A 20,075-nucleotide genomic window follows, 5' to 3' on the forward strand; every position below is an offset into this window, starting at 1 on the left:
CTTCCCGACTAAGTCCCATTATTGTTCACTTTCTATTCAACTAGAAGTAGCTAGACATGACAGGTATAGGCAAGTCTAATTATTTCTGCAAGTCAGAAAAAGGCAAAGGCCAAGTGCTGCTTCTTCTGATTTTAGAAGTTATTATAGCAGTAAAGACTCAAAAATGTTCATTTAGGTTAAAATGTCCCTCACAACACATTTAGTTAATCATAACACATTCACGCGTGTCATTGATTTAGCTACTTCCTAATTATAAAAAAGAACAGTTGTAAAGGAGGACAAGGAAGCACAGTATCTCTGGGGAAAAAAAAAAGTAATCAACTTGCCTCGTGAATGAGGGCTACCAACATTTGCTGGAAGTTGCGTCCTCTGCTAGCCAGAAAGCGATTAATAGGCTTGCCATCTCTGCCCATATGGACTGGAAGGTCATAACACAACAACATGCCAGCTTAAAAAAAAGAGAAAAGAAGCCTCAGTAAAAATACTCATAATAGTTTAGAAGTCTTGCATATGACAGCTGAAAACTCAAAGTCAACTAAATAGAGCTGACAATCTAAAAGTCTAAGCAGCACATGTAATCACAGGTAAGCAACATAAGACAACACTGTTTCTTAAACTGATTCACTCTGATTCTGATATGAGAGATAACTGGGTCCAAGTGCATATAACTACCTAACTCAAATAGAGGGACAGCCTACCTGCAAGACCTGGTGTCATTCCTGGCTGTTTGTTCCTCTCATACATTTTCAGCAAGAAATTCGGAACACCTGCCACAGTCTTTCCCTGGTCTGTGCGAGTGGCCCCTCCTCTCAAGGCAGAATGATACACACCTCGGGGCATGTTGGTCATCTCCTGTTTCACTAGTGCAGTTGCAAATTCTTCAAATGCTAGATGAATCACAAAGAAAGGAACAGAAATGAAAGGGGACATCAGAGCTGATAACTGGGAAAACAAACCAATCATAAAAAACCCCAAATGACTGACATCTGTGCTTCAGGGCAGGTATGCTAATCAAGTAATACATTCAGATGAGAGCTCATGGTCAAGGAACTGAGAATCCCTGGCAAGTCTCTCTGAGGCCATACTGGCTGCTACTGTGACTTCAAATGGTCTTAGTCTAAGTCTTATCATACGCTCAGGTAGAGAAGAAAAACAGCCTGAGCTATTCCTTGAGTTATTCCCTAAATGTACTCTTTCACTGTTACACCAGTAAAATTGACACAGACTGGCAGAAGAATAAATAAGAGCATAGTAAAAAATATAGTCTCTAAAATTTGACTGTTTTTAAGGAGATTTAAAAAGAGTGCAATGCAAAGAGACTACATGAAAAGATAATGCCTGTGCAAACAAGGAATAGAGAGAAAAAGAAGCACTGCCTTGATTTCTATAACCACAGCAATGGATGCTAAGTTCTGTGCGCTTAAGTTGCGTGTTTCATAGTCTAGCTGAGCTCAAAATTTACAGAATTAACAAAAAAGTTACCGTTCATTTGCAAAGTCAATCTGAAGGCACAAGTTAGTGAAAAGGACCATGTTTCTGAGTGTACCACCAATGTACACGACTGCACAATGTTACTATATTACAGCTAAGAGTCAGAATCATACCTGGACATTACAAACTTGGTATCTCCAAGAGTCTGTCAGCACTTTTGTTACTTGTCATACAAGTTCCCAAATTAAATACAGCCCTGCTTTGACTTGGGAGCTTGAAAACAATGGAGACAAAATGGCATTCACTCATCCTTCCTAGGTCCCAGAAATATCTACTTGAGCTTGGAATATAATTCCAACTCCAATACGATATTTTATACTGGAACTTCCATACATTTTCTATTTTCATTATGTTCCCATTATTTTTAGCAAATCGCTTCATAACAGAGTAGTAGTCTAAATCTGACAGGTCTTTGTGTTATAACAGGAAGGGAAACTACATATTCAGATTTATTTATTTTTTACTACATGTGAGACCAACATCCTTCAAAGAAAAACCTTAGAATTCACAGTTGGTGACTTACACTAGCGATTCACACAAACTGTAAGCTTATTGCCAATCCTCAGTGATAAATACTTATTCCTAGAAAACTAAAGGTAATGACAGAAAGACAATATTCACAAATGCTGACTTTTGCAAAAGGTTTTACTGTTTAGGTGGACTACAGTAATTGAAAAACAAAGAGACCAGCTCTTTCTCTGCTGGTAACTATCCACATACCCTAGCACAAGCGATACTCATTTCACTTGCTAGTTATGCAAAAGGACTGAATACTCAACATGGCATTCAAAAGCAAATCCTTATGCAAGAGATACGACCCAAGGATTTAAGCTGCCAGATATAAATACACTGAAAAATCTAGGTAAATTTCATGAAACAGCTATGTGCATGCTATGTGCAGCAAATGATAGGATATTATATTTTAGAGCCTGGAATCAGACTGAAGGAAAAAATTCAACTGACTTTACAGGAAAAAAATACTTTGCATCTTCGCAGGAGAGATATATTCAAACAAGCTTCAGACATTCAGGATGAAAAACTGTTAATATTAAAAATTACTCAACAAAAAAATCACACTCCTTCCCATGCCTTATGAGCTTTAATGCTTTGACATAATATAAAAACTGAAATGACAAATAAGTTTTAAAAGAGTTTGAGAGAAGATACTGTTTTCAATGCTCCACACATAAAACTATATAGTAAATAGGAACTGCAGCAAGTTCTAACTAGTGGCCATAGAAAGCTTACTTCTACTATTTTCTAATTTTTCTCTGCACTGTTGCAAAAATACATCCTGTAGATTTGCAACCTTACACATAGAGGGAGAAAACACTATAAAAAATAATTCCTGCAATTCAATAATAATGCCAAAACCAGGACCATCTTATCTTTGGAGATGTGTTTTAACTAGAGCTGCCATAGAAGCTCCCTGTCTGTTCACATCTTCATAGGTTCATAGGTTCATAAGGTTGGAAAGGACCTACAAGATCATCTAGTCCAACCATCCTCCTATCACTATCCCTACCCAACTACTAAATCAAATCCCTTAGCACCTCATCTAAACGCTTCTTGAACAGCGCTAGGGATGGTGCCTCAACCACCTCCCTAGGCAGGCCATTCCAGTGCCTGACCACTCTTTCAGAAAAAAAATGTTTCCTCAGGTCTAATCTAAATCTTCCCCGACGCAACTTGTGGCCATTCCCTCTCGTCCTGTCATTATTTATCTGGGAGAAGAGGCCCATGCCCTCCTCACCACAACCCCCCTTCAGGAAGTGGTAGAGTGCAAAAAGGTCTCCTCTGAGCCTCCTCTTCTCCAGACTAAACAATCCCAGCTCCCTCAGCCGCTCCTCATAAGACTTGTGCTCCAGACCCCTCACCACTTTTGTTGCCCTTCTCTGAACACGCTCCAGGGCCTCAATGTCCTTCTTGTAGTGAGGGGCCCAAAACTGAACACAGTACTCGAGGTGCGGCCGCACCAGAGCTGAGTACAGGGGGATGATCACCTCCCTGCTCCTGCTGGCTACACTATTTCTAATACAGGCCAGGATGCTGTTGGCCTTCTTGGCCACCTGGGCACACTGCCGGCTCATGTTAAGCCGAGCATCAACCAACACCCCCAGGTCCTTTTCCTCTCTACATTCTTCAAGCCACTCTGCCCCAAGCCTATAGCATTGCATGGGGTTATTGTGGCCAAAGTGCAGGACCCGGCACTTGGCCTTATTAAACCTCATCCCATTGAGCTCAGCCCAGCTGTTCAGCCTATCCAAATCCCTCTGAAGGGCTTCCCTACCCTCAGGCAGTTTGACACATCCTCCCAACTTGGTGTCATCTGCAAACTTACTGAGGGTACACTCAATTCCCTCATCTAGGTCATCAATAAAGATATTAAACAAGATGGGCCCCAAAACTGACCCTTGGGGGACACGACTCGTAACAGGACGCCAGCTGGACTTAACTCCATTAACTACTACCCTCTTCAGGAAGAAGCATGTGGATGCTGAAAAATTTTAAAGGTTTTATTCCCTCTGCAAGGTCTAACAAGGAGGGAGAGATAAAAAAGTAAAATAGATAAATAAATAAATGGATAAATCTAGATCCTTCTCCCTCTAAGCTGGAAGTAGTGCATTAATTTCAGTAACAAGTAACAGCAGTTTCAGCTCTAATAGAGTATAGACCTAATTATTTTTGTGTTTCATATCCCTTCAGAAAACTGACTAATTCACAACAATCTCTAGCAGTTAGTAAAGATTTTGTTCAACAGTTCTACATTCTGCGTTATCTTCATCTGTTAGAAAATGAATGCTGGAAGTGAATGATAGCACTAACTATAGTAATTGAGTGAGCTTAAAAAAAATGAGAAGAAAAAAGAAAAGAAACTTCCACTAACAAATACTGAAAGCGATTCAACTCCCTAGTTGTCAAGAAATATCTACCATCCAGGGAACACCCCTTAAAACACACTTCAGTATTCATATACATAAACATAGCGCTGATATCTTCATTGATTGGCTATATTTTACATATTGCATTTTTTGTATATTAATTATGTATTGTTAAAAAGCATGTGATGTTCTTCATATCAGAAAAACCGTTTTATAAAACTTTTGTTTGTTTATGTTTCCCTAAAACAGACAGCTGCCTGTACAAGCATGTGCACTGCCCTTCCTGTTGACACTGCACTGATATGAAACAATGGCCATCTGGACATCAGAAAGTAAATCACGAGCAACTGGCTTTTGCTACAGGACTGAGCATTATAAATAAGGATTTTTAAGAAACACTGGAAGTTTCTTCTTTTCTAACATCAGGACCTCTGACCCACAGTCTTCCTAAGACTGAGTTGCAGGTTTTATTTTCTTCTGAAGTTTTAGTTTATATTTTTCTCTGTAATTTGTAAGATGATAAAAAGATGTAAGATGATAAAAAAATAACAAATCAGTATGCACATTAACATGATATTATTATAAGAAAGCCAAATGCATGTACAGTCATTGCTGTTACTAATTCGCAGACAACCTTAACCAAAGGAACTTTACCTCCTAATACACAATCTGGTGTTAGAGATAACAGCTTGATATACGAAGAGCCTGGAACAAAAAGATCCACCTCCTTCTCTTCCTCGTCTTCATTCATATCTGTCTCCTCCAGTGGGTTAATTTCCGTTCGTGCCTAGAAAATTAAAAAACAGAAATATTAGAACAAACTTCTGAATCCTCACTATCTTCCATGATTCCAAATGTCAGAAGTAGCAAGTAAATATGAAAAGTTCCCTACTTCATTAATTTCAAACAATTTCATTAATTGGAGCTGAAAGAAAACTTTTCTTCTATCTGAATGAAATGCAGAACTGGATGATAAAAATCACATGGATATGTAAATCCATGATACCTGTAGTAATAAAATTATTCTTGACGTGCAGTGACTGAAACAGTATTACTAAAAATTTCACACTGATTCTTCTTTGGTCAAAGAAGTAAACTATGCTTCATACTTATTTTTACAATAAAAATGTTCTCTGCACTTTGATATAGTTTTCAGATTTTGAAGAACTGCAAAATATTTACAGTGTTTTCAATGAAAACATGTTTTGTTTCTGAGAAGAGTGAAGTAACAGCACTGGTAATACTGAACCACATACTATCACAAAAGAGAAACAGCATTACAGTAGTGTTAAGAGATTTCTCTTTTTCTGTCTTGTGCTCTAGCTTACAAGGTTATTCTAAAAGAGAAAATAACTCACAAAGATCTTATATGTTAATGCCCCTCTACTGTTTCATTTTGTAAGATTACTGATTCGAGTGATCAGACTGAAGCTTCAGATTTTACTAGCCCTTTACATATTCAACAAGATGTCTAGTAAGTGATCTCAAATACTTTGACTGTTTTTTAAAATCACCAAAACAACGAAGTGCCATGTTATAGAAACATAGAACTAATGCTGGTAAAGTTTTCAGCTCCAAACAAGCATGCATTTTTCAAACTGACCTGCCCATTCCAAAGCACCAAGTACTGCAATGGATGGAAGAGTGGTCATGAGAGCTCCTTAGTGTCAACATTCAGTTGCATACAGAGAAGAGCATAAAGTGCAAATCTGGTGCCTAATGATTAATGTGCTGATCTGAACACTGAAAGAAGAAAAACTTTCTGACTGCTTAACACCTATTTGCAGGCTTTCCCTTTCATAAACCTCAGTTATGCTAATCATACACAATATCATTGCACTAGCAGGAGTTCATACTCCTTTTTTGAGACTCTCAGTTGTCTCATAGAGACAATGCATCACTCACGGGATAAAACTCACAGCAAATACAAGTGATGTCCCATACTGCTAAAAATACAACACTGCTACCTGTTCAGGAAGATGAAGAATTGTGTGATCGTCAGAGCCAAATGATGAGAGTGATTTGTAGGCTGAAACAGCTACAATAGCATCCTAGAAAATCAGTAGGAAGAAGAAGAAAATCACAAGCATGGCAAACAGCACTGGTATATACCGAACACTCCATATACAAAAAGCCTATCCATTAACCACTGAATGCTGAAAAAGAGTAACCAACTATTTTCTTTAAACAGTAATGCTTTCCTGAGGCATTCTCTATATTGCTTTGTACTTTATAAATAAAATGCAAGTGAATAAAATCAATTATCTAGGCCTGACATCATTCTGATTACTATACTACTGCTCTAAATTTAGTTTATGTAGAAATATGAGTTACATCTAAACTAAATTTCTTTGGTTCTACTAGGTTTATGGTTACGACAGCCCAACACTCCCACAGTTACAATACCCCAGTAAAGAAAAGAGGTGTACCTACCCATGCAACTGTTCCGATCTCTACATGTTATATTTAACTAATTTAAGATTGTATTTTAGACATTTTCCAAATTGAGCTAGTTATCACAGTTCCAGCTTAGACAAAGTTCTACTATGTCAATGCTGAAGCCTATCACAGGATTCAAACTACTCTGATGGTACAATTCTTTGTGGAAGCTGCAAATCTCAGGATGTGCAGTTAGCTACCACTTTTCACATACATTACACTGCTTCAAAAACGGGATTCAGCACTCAACAACAGGAAGAAAAAGCTACCACAAAACAACACTGCTGGCAATGATAACTTTTTATTGACAGAAAGGTATCAAATTTGATATCTAGTTGCTGACACCGTTTATTAACACCATTATTAAAACTGACATCAGAAATTAACCATTTCAGTTGTCACCTACCTTGTTCTGTGTGTTCTTCCACAGGAAGCTGAGAACTTGAGCTTTGAATTTCTATAAAAACAGACATTCCGGTTTTTTTTTAAAGCAAAAACAGTTGAAATCAAGTTACCTCACACAGTCTGCTGCTTCAAAATGTACTGAATCAGGAAAGATGAAAGAGGAAGGCCGGAACTATGAACACATTCTGGGAGAGGGAAATTTGTGATCAATACTGCACTAGAATTTCACAACTGTCTCTCAGGATTCATTAACAAAAACTAAAGCTGTGAAATGGTATAGGAATGTGTATTGTGATGAGCTGCAATTTAGTGATAGGCAAAAATAAGCAGGTGTTTGTAAAATTAATAGACAGCGAAAGAAGAAATTCAGTATAGTCCAGGGTACATACCTCATATTCATTTGTATTCACTGTTAATGAGGGAACCAAAGCAAACAATTCATTCAGTGCTTTTAAAATAAGGGGTCTTGTATCACAACTCAGCTTTGGTGATAGAGCATTCCATGTAGAATTAATACAAACAACCTGAAGGAAAAGTGGGAGGCATCATTAATAATAGCAACTACTACCCATATGGCACAACATTTGTTTCTACAATTTGCTTTTTCTTAACACTTGTGAATAGGAATTAACATAAGTTGCATTAAAAAACAAACAACAACAAAAACACAACAAACCCACCAGATCAAAGATCCTGCAAGCATGTTAAAAATTCTCTTATATACAATAATACTAGATATGCCCTCATCAGATAAAACAGCTACTCCGAATAAATAGGGCACTGCAGCAATACAAATAAAGACGCAGATGCATAAGTTATCTTCATATAATATAATTACATCCTTTTTAGTTTAAAAGTAAGCTATCTCTAGAGATCCAACAGTATGAAAGCCGAGAAAGCTCCAAAACAAAATGCCTTTAATGTTTAAACACAATAAAATCCTGCTGAATCTGTAGAACAGAAAGGAAGAATATAAAACTGTGGGAATCCAGAAATCGTTACAAAGAACACGAACTAAAATAAAAAAAATAATACAATACTAAGACCTATGTTAAGCTGGTCAGTTTTTATACAGCTGATAATTGAAGAAAAATGAAACAAATAAGAAAAATAAATTAATCTGTGAAAAAATGCAGATGTCAGTAATATCGCACTTCCAAGGGTTAACTTAAAATCGTGAAATGTCTGAAAATCATGGAATTACTTTTTATTCTATTAATAATGAATTTAGAGTCTTGTCATTTGCATTCCAAGTTCTCAAAAACATTAGCTTTATGCTTTAAAATCTCACTTCAAAGTTATGTTAGGAACCAGAAAGTCATTTTTGCACCAAGTAGAAGGTGAAATCCCCTCAGACACATTTTTGCAATCCCAGCTATTAGTTCCTTAAAAGAAAAATCAGCCACACCAATATTAAAAAAAAAAAAGAGCACCCACAAGGCATCTACTCAACAAAGAATTAAAGGTTTTTTTATTTAGAAGACCAATATAGCTATATGGCAAACATACCCTGAAAAGAGAAGTGATTTGTCATTACAGATAATGAAATCCAACACTCAAAACACCTTGCAAGATGGTGCTAAGACTGGTATTTTTTCAGATTTGAAAGCATTAGGGAAATAAATAAATAAATCCATCTTCCAACAGCAAGGTAACACTCTGCATAGAAAGGATGCTACCTTGCTTATCAACTCAACAGAGTGTAAGAAAAGTCAAATAATGAAGCTTCAATATTAAATGCTACAAGACAGATGTATCCCAGCAGTTTAGAATTATAGAATCACAGAATCGCCAAGGTTGGGTAAGACCTCTAAGATGATCCATTCCAACTGAACACCTATCACCAATATTTCCCACTAAACCATGCCCTCAGTAACACATCTGAATGTTTCTTCAACATCTCCAGGGATGGTGACTCCACCACATCCCTGGGCAGCCCATTCCAGAGCCTGAACATTCTCACAGAGAATAAGTATTTTCTAACGTCCAACCTGCATCTCCCCAGGTGCAACTTGACCCCATTCAGACTAGTCCTATTGCTAGTCACATGGGAGAAGAAGCTGGCTCCCACCTCACCACAACTTCCTTTCAAGGAGTTGTAGAGACTACTAAGGTCTCCCCTGAGCCTCCTCTTCTCCAGACTGAACAATCTCAGCTCCCTGAGCTGCTCCTCATCAGACTTGTGTCCAGAGAGGGCAACAAAGCTGGAGCACATTTCAGGGCCTCAATCTTTCTTGTAGTGAGGGGCCCAAAACTGTTGCAAGTAGCAAAAAAAAAAAAAAAATTAAAAAAAATCAGAACTCTCATGCAAGTTGATAATGAACTGGTAAGTGTTTTAGAACAGCAGAAAGTATGCTCAGTTTTATGGACCTGCTAAATAGATCCTCATATATATAGATTTTTTTAATTAAATGCTTGTAGCCAAAATTTATATGAGATACAGTTACTTCTGAGGAACTTACTCCCCTTTCACATTCAGCACTTGATATATAGCAGAAAATATCATGGCTTTTTTGTCCTAACCAACTATGACTTCTGTGGCTCACAGATATTACACTGAATGAAATCAAGAACCAAACTCATAAAATATATTTACAGCAAACCTTATATTACAATGTTATTTCATAGAAAATACTGTTTCTATGTATTGAGTCAGTAGATAGTTTATTCTCATGCTAGCTGTTTGGAACAGTATTCTCCAAACATGCTTCACTTCTCAGGCCTCTATTCAAAAAGCCATTCCACTTTCAACCTAGTTTTAAACATGTGAACAGTTCCACTAAATGTAAGATCAGTTTCTGTACTTCATAATGTAATTAATGATTATTCTTATGTACTTCATCAAATAATTCAAAGCCATGAATCTAGTAAATGGTTAACAACCACTCATCAAGGCATTTAGGACATATCTAGAAATTCAGCGCCATGCAGAATTAGTATAAAAAAAAATCACAGCAGAGAGAGAAAGTTTAATGGTCGTAAGACAGATTGAGGAAGCAGGCACTGGAGTTTCATTCTGTCAAAGGCCTAGGAGAAAAGCAAAGACTTTGACTTCTTCTAACTATAAAGAGGAATACTAACAGAAGTGCTGCGCAGATAAGCTGTTACAAAAGTATTTGGTTTCTTCAGACAAAAGGTCTGACTGAACGAGCAAGATACTACTACTGTGAAACAATACCAGAGCAACGGCACAAGTAGCAGTACTGCAAAAGCACAAAACGCATAGAGGGATCTTTTGAGAGCTCAGGCAATAGCATCCAAGTGAAAAAAAAAAAAAAAAAAGGCTATTCCAGCACTTGACCCTAAGTTCCAGATGCTCAACATCACCTCCAAAAAAACATGACTCAAACCTCAGACAACAAAACCTGCTGCTTTTGTCAGACTAGTCACACATACACACACACACACACACCAAAACAAACCCAAGCCTTGCCAACTCAGGGAAGTGCACTGTTTCCATTCATCACGGCATTTTATCAATCAGAGGATGGGAACAATTCAAGCTGAGCTATGATCTATTCTGTAGGCATTTCCGGAACTGATGTGCACAACTTATAAACAGGAAATTCTTTGGATTATTTTGCAAATAAATTCAGAAGCTTTTTGATATCTATAATACTATATATAGTCAAAAGAAATGTCCTTTAACACCTTTCAACCTGACAAAAAATGCTGAAGAAACAAGCACTGCACTATTCCATCAGGAAACAGATAAAAATCCAATGAAAAACTCCTCTTCAAATTGAAATCTATTCACTGCTAAAATCCCTATTCCCATTATCCTCTCTTTGTATTTCTTTCAGTATGAAGGGCACATTCGTATTATAAAATCTGTTCATACTAACAGTTTAACTAATTTACCACTTTGATATTCAAATAAATATCTTCACATTCCTCCCTGTAGATCCTTTGATATCTAGGGGCAACAGTTTGCCTTAAATGTTCACAATGTTACTTCTTTGTCATAAGAGCTAAAGTAACAGACAACTACCAGAGGTCTGACACAGAAGATCTGCTCAGATTTTTGCGTGCTCCTGGTTTAGTATATTCAGCTTCCAGAGCTTAGCTTGAACCGTAAGATCTCATACAAAAATACCAGGTTTTGTTCTGCAGGTAGAGTGCAATGATTTCGCAGGCTGGTTTCACCAGCTGCTGCAGTGGTACTTTACTGATCAGAATAAGAGATGACATCTAGAGAGGTACCTTGACAGACTTGAAAGAACGGTACAAGTGAAGCTCTTGAAGTTCAGCATGACCAAATGCAAGATCCTGCACCCAAGCCAAGGCAAACCCAAGCATAAAAAGCAATCCCACAGACAAGGGTTTAGGGTGCAAACATATGAAAAGCTGAATGCAAGCCATTATTCTGTGCTTGCAATCCAGAAGGCCAACTGTTTTCTTGGGCTGCAACAAAATATGCCCTGCCACTAGGTCAAAGTAGCTGATTCTTCCCCTATGCTCTGCTCTTGTGAGGCCCCACCGAGAGTACTGCATTCAGATCTGGGTCCTGCAACATAACAAGTACATAGAGCTGTTGGAACAGGGTCCAGAAAAGGACCATGAGGATGACTGGAGGGCTGAAGCACTACCTCTCCTAAGGTGGGAAACAGTTGGGTTTGCTCATCTTGGAAACAGAAGGCTCTGGCAAGATCACATCACAACTTTCTAGTACATGGGCCTACAAGAAAGTGGAGAGGGGCTGTTAGTGGTACAATTCTAGCGGAAGAATTATCCAAAACAGCACAAAGGTAAGTGCCTGAGTTCTATAGGAACCTATGCTAAACAGTATTATTTTTCCTTGTGAGATTCTTCCAGTTGCCCATGTATTCTCTCTTTAAGGACTGAAGTGTTCTAGTGAAAACTTGAATAATTTCCCTGTGGCATTTGATCAAATCTTAAACTGCTCCCTGTGGAGAATTTCGCTTTCCAGATGCTATCACTGTATCTGAAGTAATTCCACAGGGTAGTTATCTGTTGCTACCATTTATCTTTCAGATTTCAGGCTCCATGGCAACAACAATGGAGCCAACAGGAAAAGTCAGGAATAAAAAAAAAAACAAAACAAAACATACAAACAAAACTACCCAAATTCATAACCACACACAGAATAGAACCAAAGTCTAAAAGAAAACAAAACAAACAAAAAAAAACCAACAGTGGTGGCAGAGCTCACATTTTGCCTTTTAAAGGGGAAACAAACCAGAATTACAAATAAAAAATGTCTTTAAACCACCAGGGCAAGCATTATGAAAATTTATTCAAGTCCTATTAAGTTAAAGCAAAATATTAAGACAGAAATACAATTCCACCTATGTGATAAAATTAAATCAGGAGATTTTTATAAACATTCTCAATAAAAGTATAAAGAAAAACAGTTTTAATGTTATTCTGCACTGAGAATAACAACAGATAATTGCTGAATTAAGTAGTCATTTCACTGCCTGGTACTGGTAGCTGACTTGAAAGTGAAGGTAGCAATGTGAATGAAGGCGTAAAGCACAGTTCAGATAGAAAAAAGAAGCAGCACTGTTAGAAGCAGCAATAGAAAAAACAAGAAATTAAGTATACCCTTACCATTGCAAATATTCTGACTGAGCGTTCAAGCAGACCAACCATACTGAGTGCAGACCACTGAAGTTTTTAGTCAGTTAATTTTATGTGCTTATTCATTGCTGTGAAAAACCTTTACATATACAGAGTTTACCCCGAAACAAAGCAGAGAGATCTTGGCATCTACCTTCAGCATCTACTCTGCACAGGTAAGGACTTTCATCTATGTTACTGGATAAAATTTCATATATAAATTCAGTACTTAACTACTTATTAGGCAAGGGATATAAAGTTAGGAGGCTGCAAATGAGATGTGAATCAGACCTGGTAAACATAAAATGACAGAAAACTGACTCACAGAAAAACGTAACAGTTCTCTGATAACCCCTCAATACAAACCCACATTTTTAAGAATACAGTTATTAAGTGTACATTAAAACTACATCCAGCTTTGCAATTACTTCTAAATATCAAACTCAGTCAATAAAATTTGTTCCCACATAAGATTTTAGTTCACTATATTCCCTTGCTATGCTGGTATCTTTTGATAGAACAAAGATAGATGTATTGAAGATAGAACAAAGAAGTATGTATTGAAGGAATAAACAGAAACCAGTTCCACAAAAAGGTTGGAAAGGCATTTAAAATACTATGCTTAGCATTTTCATTCTTGAATATTTCTTGGCTTGCATACAGTCCTTGATGTACAAAAGCAATAAGTAGCCAAGGTAGACATCTGCATATCAAATATATAAGCTTCTGTTGAATTAACATGAGCAAAATAAAAATCAAACAACTGCCTTGTACCTTTGATGTGCAGGTCACTGTGTGCTACTCATTAAAGACCTTTTGCTATACACAGAAATAAAATAAAATAAAAAAAAAGCTTAGTCTTCCCTATAAGCCACGCAAAACCAAAGCTAGTATTCTCAATGCAGCTCGTGCACTGCTATTTACTTTCATAAAGCCTGTACATTTACACCAAACAATTACTGCATTCAAAAACCAGTAAAACTATACATTTAACAAAAAAATTAATGTTACAGCAAGCTTTATTACAGTACTGCTTTTACAAAGAAACCTATCTGAGACTCTTGGAACAAGTTACACAACATGTACAGTTCTGTCATCAACTGTCAACACTATGTATATGAAAATGTAGTTTGTTATACTCAGGGAGAAGCTGATCATCTGAGAAGGTGCTTGCTAAAATCCTGCACCTAAGCAGCTACACATGAAAGAACTCAAGAGATATTAAATCCTTTTCCCATGGTCACTTGTTGAGACAGTGCCACAATAAGAAAATAGCAAAATAAAACCCTCTATGATTATGCCTTTTCAGGTTCCTGCTCTGTGGACTGGAGTCTAAATAAAAAATATGGCATGGACTGTATTACTTACCAAGCAATTATCCAGTTTACTGAAAGACAACTCTATAAAAGTTACAGCATCCCATTGCAGTATGTCTGTTTTCCCAAACAAACTGACATGAAATTAGGGAAAAAATTAGGCTCAAGAGGGCCAGTAAAAATTAGAAAAGGAAAGCATTCACTGTTGACAAAGTGTTCCTTTTACTTGGAATACACTGAGTTGTCTCAGTCTTCCCACCACTCATCAGTGGTACAGTGCTTTTCAAATTATGTTTTTTTCAGTTGGATGTGACATTTGTCACAGGCCTAACTCCTGCTTCTTTGCAGGAAACAAAGCCTATATATAATCCAGTCCGGGAAAACATCAGTAATACTGAGGCCTCCATTCCAAGAATTCATATGAGCTCAAGATGAGCCAAACTCTGCACCAAAAACAAACACAGTAATTACTCTGAGCAAGATGGTTCTTAGTAACCACTGTCTTAAAACTTAACTATACTGAATAATAATCTCTATGGGCACTAGCCATCTTCTGTGTTCTTCCTGAACTGCTGATGTGATTGTACATGTACAGTGTGGTAATGGCTGGATTCTTTTACTGGATCAGTTTCTTTGTGAAAAACATTGCACCGAGAGTAAGGAAACAACTTGAGATTGCTGTTTGGCAGTGAACAAGTAATCACATATTCCTGTAGGGTACCGCTAGTTCTCTAGTACTACTAGTTCTACTAGTTCACTAACAGACACAGCACCCACACTGTCCAGAGTCTGTCTAGAAGGTAATTCTCAGCATGTCTGAGACACCACATCTGGGTTGTCAGTGAAAACAAGGAGTCTTGGCTCCTAACTCAGGGATACCATAGGATCACAACAGTGGGATTGAGTTGGCAAGGAGGTTTCTAATTCAACCCCCTGCTCAAGAAGATCAAATCCAGTTGTTCAGGATATTATCCAATGCAACTTGAAAACTTCCGAGGATGGAGATAGTAACACATTCCAGCTCCAGTAACACGTTCATCCTCATTACCAGTAGTGAATTTATTATTATAAACTACTACAAGTGATTTCATATCCTACACCAGATGAACTGTGTGAATAAGAGACAAAAGGGCAGGCTAGTAAGAAAATATGACAAATGATTTACATACTTTCCAGCTAATCAAAATTATGTTCCACACAGCTGTTCTTTTCAAATTTGAAGGAAAAAAGCATGAAAGAATGTTTCTGACACAATCACACTGACTTAAATTCCAAACCAACCACCTGACTTGCTGCAGTGAAAATTCACAGTACAGTCTCCCAGGAACTATCAACCAAAGAATTCTGTACAGCTGTTTTTGTGAAAAAAATAAATATATATATATATATATTTATTCAACTGGGGGAAAAATAACATTATGCACAAGCAAAACATGGAAGACCCTGATAAAGTTATTTGACCTTACCTCAGCCTCACAGAGTGCCTGAAGACCTTGTAAGACAATAGCAGCAGGTGAAGCTTGATCAGGTTTTGTGCATTCATTCAGCACCTGGGAAATTGCAGCCAACATATCTGCTCCATGCTGGTATGGCCTAAAGAGAAAAACACAAATATATAGGGCAGTATTCACACATACAAACAATTGTACATACAAACTCTGCATACAAAATTTCAATAAGTACTGGTTATACAAAAATGACAACTAAAACTAGGGGGCAAAGAAGCGAAAAGGGATGAAGTGGTAGGGAATTCTAAAGGTTGAGTGATAGAGAAGTAGATCATAAGGCACAGAATCTGCAATTAAAAATGGTACCAAGTAGTTAAGCCTCTCTAGAAAAATATTGTGAATTCTAAAAGATCACATCATGAAGAAGCAGCCAAGAAAGTGCTATTCAAGAAACTATTCTGTGCTTCTTACTTGTAGTCTTCTATAGGCATTAATGTGTATTTTGGAAACAGAAGACTGGCATGATACATGATGACTCTCTTACATCAGCTAGAAAATTTTTTTTAAATACATTTTTTGCTGCAGCTATTTATTTCTCTTTCAATGCCTACACAGCCACTCATTTGTTTTCTAGTATTACAACACCCACTCCAATTCTCAGGGCAGAAAAAAAAAGTCAACTGCTGATTCTGCAGACCCTCTTGCTGATTCTGTAAGAACTCTGGGTAAAAAGCAACTGCTGAAGTGGTTTGTATGCACAGAACATTCAGGCTTTCTCTACTAGTTATCACTTTCTTCCAAATCGTTCCTAAATGCATGAAGAACAGTGCTTTATACCTGAATGACTTTTACTTGGAAAGAAAGTATCCCAGCTGCACTGAAATGTCTCTCAGTATGTTCACTTGTTTTCATTTTTATTTTATCATTTCATGAAAAATGCTGTTTGATAACATTAAATATTAACATTCCCTGTCCTCAATTTGAATCTTTCCTGCTGTTAGTAACTTCACTTTCCTGAAGGTCAAAAGATGGTATTGAGTACACAAAAACAAAAATAATTCATATCGTGTTTAAAAATAATCTTCATAGGAACTGTAAATTACTACTAATTGCTGACCTTTGTGAATTTTTGTAACTGGAAAGCATCAATACAGCATCCAATTAGATTTGTTAGTGTGTTAGACAGCCACTACTAGATCTGAATAAAGACCCATAATTTGCATGTGACAAAAAGAATACTTCTAGAAAAGATGTTTCTTTGAACACATCAAAAGTCATAGCTATTTCTTCTAATGGTTCATAACTCTTTTCCTTAAAATTTGGAGTTGGTATGCTTTAGGTTTCTGTTCTGGACCAGTGCGAGACCCTTGTTTTGTTTTAAGATGAAGATAGCTGTTTCCCATTAACTTTAAAATTACTTATCCTTTCAAATCCAAAATGTGTAAGCAGTTGAGATTAACAATGCTTGAATCAGTATCTTGCATAACTAGAAAAATATTAGCCATAATGTTAGCCATAATTAGCCAAATAGCCCAGCTAGCAATAATTATGCAGCCTACGTGAAAAACAAAAGAAAACAAACAAAAAAAACTCAAACCACACAAAGTTTTCCCTCACAAAGACATATGATAGATAACAAATTCTTCTTACCTCTGTTTACAGATATCCCTTATGCAGGCAGCTTTTGCAATCAGTTTTTCCCATTGAGCATCCTTGTCAACAGACAAAGAGGGTACATCAGATGTTGCCAAGAACTTCTGTAATTCTGGGTAAATTCGATCCTAGAAGTAATTTAATATAAAAATTATCTTGGTGACAAGATTTTTGATTGCTACCATTTTTACTTGAGTTTTAAACTCTACTTCTACTGAATGCCATACTTTGCTTTTCTTCATCAGAGTTCAGTGCTGCTGTGAGATCTGAATAACTTCTTCAGACCATATATTGTTACTTCGCAACAAGTTACTGCCTTTTTATTAAGGACTTGTTCATATGATATTGTAAGTGAAACAGAATCTTGTCCCTCAAAAATTCTAACTTTCCTCCTGCTGAAATGAAAAGCAGCTTTCCAGAAAGATGTACTACTGAAAATTTTCACTAAAATATAACCAATGAAGGCATCACTTTCATTGTTCAATTGATATTGCTGTTAATGAGATACTATGGTAAACAATGCTCCAAAACAAATTTGTTTTCCTCATTAGAAAAAATGAAGTTTACAAGTTGCAGTTATACTTAAAGACAACAACAAGAACTTTCTAACCTGTCTTTCCCATAAAGATGTCATCAGCCGCAAAGTAATAGCTCTAAGCTTCGGTGTGCTCCCCAACATGTATATGGTTCGTAAAATCTGAGCTACACAAACCTGAAAGAGATTTTGTTAACCAAAAGTCACCATTATTTATATTATATTTTTTTAATGTCCAAGAAGGTGCACAAATCTACAAATCGTTATTTGGACCAAGTATCAAAGTTATGTAACTTTCCAACAGCAATGTCAGAAAGAAGCTGGAAACCAATTTCTGGAGGCAAAAAACTAACTTCAGGGCACAGTGAATCCAAGAACAACTTTTTAGGCTATCTAAAAACAATAATGACATGCCACAGACAACAAAGCATAATATACTTTCCACCCTTGAACACAAATGCCATATACCATCCAACAATTTAAGAATTTATGCTTATGCTTGCAAGTAAACTATTATTTTAAGCGAGCTCTGGATTTCTCAGTCTAAATCACTCATTCTTTTGTAAATAAATGACTGCTTACTGATACAGTTCTTATTTTACTAAAAAAGCTTTCATTCTGACCTTGTGTACACCAAGTGAAGGTAAAGTATATAATACATCCCTGTAAAGTGCAGGGTCCAAAGGTCTTCCCAATATAAATATCAGAACCGGGATAAGACTTGGGACCTATAATAAAACAAGAAAATAACTTCAGAATTAGGTCGCCGATCTGGAAGTGTCTTACATAAAAGACAATGATTTTACATGACCATATTAAGAATTCCTACCTTTCTGCATTATTTTGCTTTCTGGTAATAATAAACTTGGAAAATTTCCTTTGTTTTTAATTTTTTATTTTTTATAATTTATTTCTTCTATGCACTTCTAGGTAATCATCTTAGAAGCACACTGTTATGTATGTTCAGCTGTAACTAGTGCAGTAATCTGGAATGCTAATGACTGTCTCACTTTTGCAAGAAGATCAGGTAAAAATGAATGTAGTTATGAATCTGGATCCAAATATGTACAATGGTCTTCATCTATAGATCCAGAAGAATATTTTTAAAGGGATAAACTACCTCCCTCTCTCTCTCTTACTTCTCTTAGATTATGTCTCATAATTAGCAGATATTAATTAGCTCAGATTTGGAGATGAGAATTGGTATTACAGAAATATTAGTAATACATATAAGCTATAACTTACCAGTTTATTACATGCATCTTCTTAATGTGTAAATTTCTAAAGGTATTCCTTTATCATCAGGCAATATTATTCAAACACGCCTTAATACAAACAAATAAGTAATGCTGCAGGTTTTGTTACAGCACATGCTGTATTGCCACCATACAATGTTCTCTTTTGGAAGTGTAATGATTATTTACATAAAGTAATCTATGAAGAATTCTTTCCAAATGGGAAATTTAAGTTCAACAGAAGACTCAGCTACTTTGAATTGCATGTTTACAGCTATTCATATGTCCTCTACTTCTAGAACTTGAGAACATTACTAGCAAGAAGTCTCCCATTTTCTCTAAAATTTCCATAGGAAATACATTTTTATGTAAAACTTCTGTCACAGGCACTGTGAAGGGAATAGTAAGTGAAAAAAATATACATTAAAATATTCATATACCAAATCATTGAAAAAACATTCCAACTGCTTCCTGTCCTTTCAAAGGAATTCTGACGATGCTCCTATCTTATCCCTCAAAACCTCTCACGATGAAATGTAATTTACTCAATTTTTCAAATATATGCTAATGAAAGACCACAGAGATTTTCCTGAAGTGACAGAGATAGGAGATGTTTATTTATTTATCATACACTACCATTCTCCTTATATTTAGGCCAAAGTTTTTAGTATTTGCATCCCTGCAGCATTATTTTTCCCCCTCTTGTGGCGACCCATATCACCACACTGTAAAATTAAATTTAATCATGCTGTGCTTTGTTTTCCACTTTATTTCATGGACGCTTAAAAGCAATTATACAGCACTGGTTCACACTCATGTAATTGTGATTAACAGACCAAAAAACACCATTTGTCCTACAAAACAGTACTATCTTTATAACAACTGAGAAATCCAAATCTGTACTTCCGCACATTTAAAGGTCTTGTTCTGGAATCTGTATTTAACAACTAAGGAATTAACTGCAATATATTATTTATTCAAGTTTTCTAAATACCACTTGGCATATCAAAATAAAATGAATTCCTTTATTTACCCCAAGAACTTCCCACACTTATGACTAATGGACTCATCCCTCTCACTCACCCTAT

General features: G+C 36.4%; 1 protein-coding gene across 1 annotated transcript in view; it reads right to left on the reverse strand.

The window, feature by feature from the left end:
* The window catches only part of FOCAD (focadhesin), a 98,947-nt gene that overhangs the window by 40,426 nt on the left and 38,446 nt on the right, over positions 1-20,075 (reverse strand). Inside the window, exons 12-21 of the mRNA XM_065740597.1 lie at positions 18,376-18,480; positions 17,828-17,929; positions 17,215-17,345; positions 15,583-15,709; positions 7,607-7,741; positions 7,219-7,269; positions 6,341-6,424; positions 5,028-5,160; positions 699-887; positions 327-448 (exon numbers count right to left, since the gene is read on the reverse strand). Coding sequence (XP_065596669.1) covers positions 327-448; positions 699-887; positions 5,028-5,160; positions 6,341-6,424; positions 7,219-7,269; positions 7,607-7,741; positions 15,583-15,709; positions 17,215-17,345; positions 17,828-17,929; positions 18,376-18,480 — 1,179 coding nt within the window. The remainder of the gene's footprint in view (positions 1-326; positions 449-698; positions 888-5,027; positions 5,161-6,340; positions 6,425-7,218; positions 7,270-7,606; positions 7,742-15,582; positions 15,710-17,214; positions 17,346-17,827; positions 17,930-18,375; positions 18,481-20,075) is intronic.

The sequence above is a fragment of the Cyrtonyx montezumae genome, unplaced genomic scaffold, assembly GCF_038088225.1.
Source record: "Cyrtonyx montezumae isolate F1298 unplaced genomic scaffold, pur_monq_1.0 scaffold_29, whole genome shotgun sequence".
NCBI lineage: Eukaryota > Metazoa > Chordata > Aves > Galliformes > Odontophoridae > Cyrtonyx > Cyrtonyx montezumae.